This window comes from Plodia interpunctella, chromosome 2 (assembly GCF_027563975.2).
Source record: "Plodia interpunctella isolate USDA-ARS_2022_Savannah chromosome 2, ilPloInte3.2, whole genome shotgun sequence".
In the NCBI taxonomy this organism is placed as follows: Eukaryota; Metazoa; Arthropoda; class Insecta; order Lepidoptera; family Pyralidae; genus Plodia; species Plodia interpunctella.
In genome coordinates this window covers 6677259-6683743 of record NC_071295.1, presented here as the reverse complement: position 1 = coordinate 6683743, position 6485 = coordinate 6677259, and the positions used below count along the sequence as shown (strand labels likewise).

At 33.2% G+C, this 6485-nt stretch overlaps 1 protein-coding gene and 1 long non-coding RNA gene across 4 annotated transcripts; both read left to right on the top strand.

The window, feature by feature from the left end:
* The first annotated feature begins 653 nt into the window (after window positions 1-653).
* Window positions 654-1457, top strand: LOC128676623 (uncharacterized). 2 transcript variants are annotated; one of them, XR_008405439.1, is made up of 2 exons: window positions 654-1024; window positions 1251-1457. It is a non-coding gene; the product is annotated as an uncharacterized LOC128676623 (long non-coding RNA). The 2 variants fall into 2 exon arrangements; XR_008405441.1 differs by having other exon boundaries at window positions 1228-1457.
* A 2860-nt stretch (window positions 1458-4317) lies between these two features.
* LOC128676610 (regulator of microtubule dynamics protein 1-like) lies at window positions 4318-6399 on the top strand. 2 transcript variants are annotated; one of them, XM_053756806.2, is made up of 4 exons: window positions 4318-4777; window positions 4942-5127; window positions 5519-5770; window positions 6032-6399. In XM_053756806.2, the coding sequence occupies exons 1-4, from the start codon at window positions 4688-4690 to the stop codon at window positions 6380-6382; spliced, it is 879 nt and encodes a 292-aa protein (XP_053612781.1). In that variant the 5' UTR covers window positions 4318-4687; the 3' UTR covers window positions 6383-6399. The 2 variants fall into 2 exon arrangements, with proteins under 2 accessions (XP_053612781.1, XP_053612789.1); XM_053756814.2 differs by lacking the exon at window positions 4942-5127.
* The last annotated feature ends 86 nt before the right edge of the window (window positions 6400-6485 follow it).

Genomic DNA, 6485 nt, shown 5'->3' with positions numbered 1-6485 from the left:
ATTGTTTATGCCAACTTCATAGCGAAAGGAAAGAATGTTATTTCATCAAGAATTAAACCTCGGTCTACGCCTGTAAACTGTGACCACCTTCCCAGTATGATTAAACCAAAATTTTGTGTGGATTTTTCTATTTAGGTATATTTATCAGTTATTATAAGGCACCATTCCAAGCAGTGTAGAATCTTAATACTAAAACAAAAGTACAAAAAAATAAATATTAATTCATCAATTTACAATTAATTTCAGTTAAAACACAATTACTTACAATTACATAAAGACGTGATTGATTTATAGTATCATGAATAGTCTTACATGTTGAAAGGCCCGAGGACTCCACAGCCTCCATCATAGCAAGAGTGTGCTTGACAATTAGTAGTATTCCTTAAAGAACACTAACAAACGTCCATAGTTCAAAATAAATTAAGTATACAACCGTCTAAACTACACGTATATAAATCCAAACTCGTCTTAGTATCGATAAACAAACAATCCATCGACCCAGTTAGCCGCAAATATTGACGAGTGAAACAAAGTTTAGAATTTAGGATGTAGCAGTGATGTGATACGACACAGACGTATGACTGGATGTTTACGTATGAAATAGGAATGGAGCGTAGAGTCGCATCACAGCTCACGAGAGGCGGTTGCGGCAAGCGGTGTGATCGCCCGCACGCGGACTGAGTTGCATGCTCCGCAACCCACTGCATTACAAGCAGCTATTTCAATACATGTAGGGAATTCGCAACTCGGCAGATTCCGCAGCGTCGGGGTAGCAACCGTGGAACGTACGCGCCCTCTAAGGTCAATCTGCTCCTTATATAAACCGAACACTGAGTAGGTACCTAAATGATTATAGATATATAACGCTGAGTTCGAAGTTCGGACTTGATAAATCTTTCATTCCAATAGGCCTGTCAATTCTACGTACTCGTACGTAGTCATTATTAAATCGCTTAGTACTGCTGAAACTATACCAAACCACTGTTCTTAAAAATTCTGTTGACACCACGGACGAAGTATACAGGTAAATAGTTTCCAGAGATCTTTTATATCCTCCGTGTTTCATACTGTTTACACACTCTCGAGCAATGATGGTCTTTTTCGCAAGGTTATCATATTTATCTATAACTTAAATATTTCAATATTCTTCTCTGTTCAAATAACTTCCTATCCTGAATATGTTAAATGAAGGTAGTGCCAAATAATTCATACACTTCTTATTTGTAGAAGTAATATGGTGTCTATTACAGACAACATCCACGATGTCACAGTGGTTGAGTTCCGCATGAGGACTTTATCTCCAGGATGAGGTCACACGCTCACTGAGCACGATACAATGCCTCCCTCCAGCAGAATCACTATGTAACATATACCTACTTAAAACTATTTATTGTATGAATAAGACAAGTACCGTGCATTTTAATTTATTCCCCGAATAAACGTCGATTTATTTTCCATTTGTTTTGTTTTATAATCATACTAGCTGATGCCTGCGACTTCGTTCGAGTGGCCGAATAATTTTTGGTAAGGAGTCAAAACTATTAGAAAAATTTAATTATACAGACAAATGTAACGATACTTGTATAGGTATCGTTACATTTGTCTGTATACCTCAACAGAAAATGCTCATCAGACTGGACAAGTTTTATTAGAGTGTCATTTCTATTTTTCTTATAGTTTAGCTGTACCATGATATGTTTATATCAGGTGTTCCAGATCTTCGATTTTTATATCACAACAGAAAATGCTCATCAGGCTGAATAACTTTTGTTAAGTCGTCATTTCTATATTCCCTATAGTTTAACTGTACCATCATAGGTTTACAACAGGTGTTCCAGATCTTCTATTTTTATATCTCAACATAAAATGCTCGTCAGACTGAACAATTTTTGTTAAGTCGACATATTCCCTATAGTTTAGCTGCACCATCATGGGTCTACAGCAGGTGTTCCAGATCTTCGATTTTTATATCACAACAGAAAATGCTCATCAGGCTGAATAACTTTTGTTAAGGCGTCATTTCAATGTTTCCTATAGTTTAGCTGTACCATCATTGTTCTCCATCAGGTATTCCAGTTTTCAAAATAATTTATACCCTACATGTTGCCCAGAATAGATAGCTAAATAACAAGTTTCATTCAAATCCGTCCAGTAGTCCAAAGATTAGCGTGTACAAACAGGCAGACAAACAGACAGAACTTTTTTTTTCAAATACTTACTCTGTTGCTGTGACTCTATCAGCTAATTTTATTTTTATGTAAATTTATTCAATGTACAGGATTTTTTTTCTACTGTTTTATATATGTATATGATAAAACCTCTGTCAAGTGTGATATGGCTTCCCGCACCTAGGCTTCGCAAAATCGCGTTGACTGGATGAGTTTGATAGTTTCACAACTTCTTTCACCTGTATAATCTATCATGTGTAGACTGGTGGGTTTTGCCAAATTAATTGTCGTAATTCAGAATGACACCCCTTGTCCACGTATTTTTTAGCAGAATAAATATTTAAAAAACATTTCACACACTTTTGCTTTTGTTGAGGTCAAATCAGAAAAGTTAGGCAAAATCATCTAACACCCTTTACACAAATATTTTGCTCTTAATTTCTTTACTGCTGCTTATGACTATCAATTTCAATACAGATAACGAAAAATAACCCTAGGTGGAGAGTTATGAGGAAAAATAACTAAAATTGTTTCTTATTACAACATTCATAAATCGTCAAGTAGAAGTGTAAGACCTGAACACTCATTACTCAGTGTTTAAGTGAATTTATACACAAATTACATTTTTGACACAAGCTTTATTGTCGTCATGGAGATCTTGTAGCATTTAATAAAAAAGAACCCCATCTGTGCAGTAAACCATTAAGAAAATTGTGAGAGGATAAAAACTTAATAAGTCTTTTGTTATTAAATTTAGTGCTGAATGGCAGTGCGGCATGCTGTTTGAGGATTGTGCTTAATATGAATAATTGCCTAACTGTTAGTACTTTACAAGATTTATACAGTAGGTCAGTAGAGAATAGGAAAGGACGGAAAGTGGAAACCTTAAGGATGGCTCGCTGTGCCCTTTCTATGGTTCATAATGCTGTTTTTGCTATGCCTCCTATGTCAATACAATACCTAGATATTTAATTTTGTCAGTAATAGTAATTACCGGGCTGTCACATGTTAGTTGTAGGGTCACTACAGTTATGGGCATATATTTTTAAGTTAGAAATGGATGAGACATCAGCATAAGGCGAAACGACATGTATGAATCTGTGGTTTGTTTAGTTAGTTAACATCTCTTACGACTATTTAGTCTTCTATATGATGTTATATTTTAATAAACAAAAAAGGTATAAATATCTTTCTTTGGGAACATAAGAGTCGAAAAATATACCGGTATCCGAGCCCTGTTCAGTAATACCAATATAGATATTTAGTGATTTCAAATACAATCAACTTTACCGCAGAGTAATAAAGGTACGCTGACTGAAAAATGTACTTCCAAGGTTATTTATCGTACAAGACCCGGAATCATCCGGTAAGCTTGACTATATAGAGTATGAAATAAATGAAATTGCTATTATTACTTGTAAATAAATTAATTATTATTTAGATATGGCCAGATAAATATGATAAGATTGCAGATTCAACACAATAATAACACCAAGTTCAAGAAACTGAGTGAGTGTTGGTTGGCGCGAAGTTCCTCGTAACGTGTATATTGGCAATTACTAATGTATATCTCTATATTACCTGATCTCTGCATTTTCATAAATCACTGAAACGTTAGTTAAACCAAAAACATGTCTTTGAAACACAAATTTAATCACTTCACCAAACTGTCAACAGTTCTATCCGCCCTTGTCTTGTAGGTACCGGGTAGAAATTGATTGATTTTTGAATAAAGTTGCCATTATTGAAATATAATAAAGTTGAAAATTCGCATTGTTGACCTATGTAAAAACTGTTCTAGTGTTTATTATTCATAAAAAAGTACCAGCGATGGAATTAGTACGAAGTACTCACTAAAATCTATAATACCTATGTTTTAATAACATCGAAAGTTGATCGATTTGATCGCAAGTTATGATATTTGCCATTATTAGAAATACTAACAAAGCACTTCAGCATAAAGTATGATTTATCTTATTTGTGAATAGGTAACAGGATTAAATAGTTCCGTGAAGTATTTACTAAATCCTTGCCTGGCGCATATATTTAGAAGGCCCCGTCGTCGGCCCCGCGCGCGGCTTATACAACTAGCAGTTGGCAGCACTGATTGGCTGTTTTGATTTGAGTTTGACACTTTTGTTTGACATCTATTCTTCTATTTTGTTTGTTTGTGACGAGTCAACTAGAAGTAATTAATTACTAGCAAAAATTAAAGGATTGATATATGATACCTTTATTTTAATATATTAAATGAGTAGTAGTTTTAAGTTGCAATTATTATAATTACATAAATAGCGTAAAAAGTTGTGACTGATAAACACAAAAATAATACTTTCTATTCTCAGGGATTGCTACCTACCTAGTTACTGTTTTTAATTTTTTTTTTTCTACTGTACTTACGTTAGGTAAATCTTATATGTAAAGTTAGTATAATAAAAATAAAGTTCAAACAAACCACTCATATGAGAAAGCTAGATACTTTTGTAGTTTATAAGTGAACTTCTTGCAGTTAAATAAAAATGAGTAGATTTAGATCTTCCTTAAATTTGTTACAATTAATTAGGGACTGTCGGCATTTGTATTCGCGAAATTTCGGAGTGTTTTCACAAGTAAGTAATGTGTTTTCAATGAAATTCGACTTAAATTTGTTGTCTTTGCTTAGTTATGATTAGTTACTATTCCATCTATGCTACTTATTGCCTCGGGTAGAACCGCAGGCAATAGCTAGTAGTATAAATATGATAGGTTACCAAAAATTATGTTTATTTTTCAGTTTCAGTTGATTCACCGAAAAAATATTTTATTATCTGGATTAGCATTTCTATGGCCAACAAAAACACTGAGCGGGCAAATTGCTGAAAAAAAAGATAATTTGGTCCCTAGTATTATTGAAACAGCAGACAAATTATTTGACAATGGTCATTTTGAGGAATGCTACCAAATTCTTAAATCTTGCAATGTAAGCATTATTCAATTCATAAGTACAATAGCAAATTGTTTTGCAGACAAACAGGATGATATGTGATTTCAAAATGTAACTGGTTAAAATTTTAATTGCATGTAAATATATTATTTAAATTAACAACATTGTATTGTACAGTAGTATACTAACACTAAATTTTATATCATTGGGGTCATTATGTGCTGACTATTCCAGGTTATATTCACATGTATGCCAAATTGAAATCATGATTAATCCAGTCAATTTACTTTGCAAGATTGAGTTACAAACATCAACAATAACCAACATATATGATATTAATAGAAAGTATGTTGTCTTTCTAAAATGTAAGAATAAGAATGAAATAAGCACCTCATAAAATTTATAGTGCAGTTTATTTATTTTTCAGGATAAGGATATTGAAATTTACTGGCGCATATCTCGGGTCATGTACAATATGTCCAAAGAAATGAAATATGATATTGAATACAGGAAGCTGCTCATATTGGAAGCTTATAAAATCTTGTCAGAACAAGTTCAAAATAATTATGATCGCTATGAGGTACATAAGTGGTATGCTCTGTTATTAGATGCAAAAAGTGCACAAGAGGGCATCAAAGAAAGAATAAAGCAGTTGGAAAATGTTCGGAAACATATGGACGTAAGTATTAGTAATATAAGTACATATGGACATAAGTAATAGCAAATTGAATGTTCTATGGCTGGAAGATGAGTCTAGTGATTTTTGATATGATTAATCCCACTTCCCACTAATATTATAAAGGTGAAAGTTCATAAGTATGTTTGTTAGTTCTTCACACTCATACAGCCAATTCTTATGAAAATTGTTATATAGATAGCTAATATCTTGGATTTACAAAAGGTACTTACCTGTTACACTGTTTTTTGTTTTCTGATTCAGCTTGCTGTAACATTAAACCCAAGTGACGCAACAACATTACACATGCTTGGAGAATGGTGTTTCCAAATAACAGAAATGCCATGGCATCAACGGAAAATTGCTGAAGTATTATTTGCAACACCTCCATATTCAACATATGAAGATGCACTTGAATACTTTTTGAGAGCTGAGACAGCACAACCTCGATTTTATAGTTTAAATCTACTCAGACTTGGAACCTGCTATCTTAAGCTGAATAAAGAAGATCAAGCCAAATATTATTTAAAACTGGCAGCAAGTTATCCAGCAAAATCTAATGACGATCATCGTGCTAATAAAGAAGCTAGTGAATTGCTCAAAAGATTAAAATGATCGTTGTACTTTTATAACATCCTTTTATATTAATAGTACAATTCCCACAAAAATATTGTGTTAAGTTGGAAGGACCAACTACCGGATCTCTGTCCTATATAAA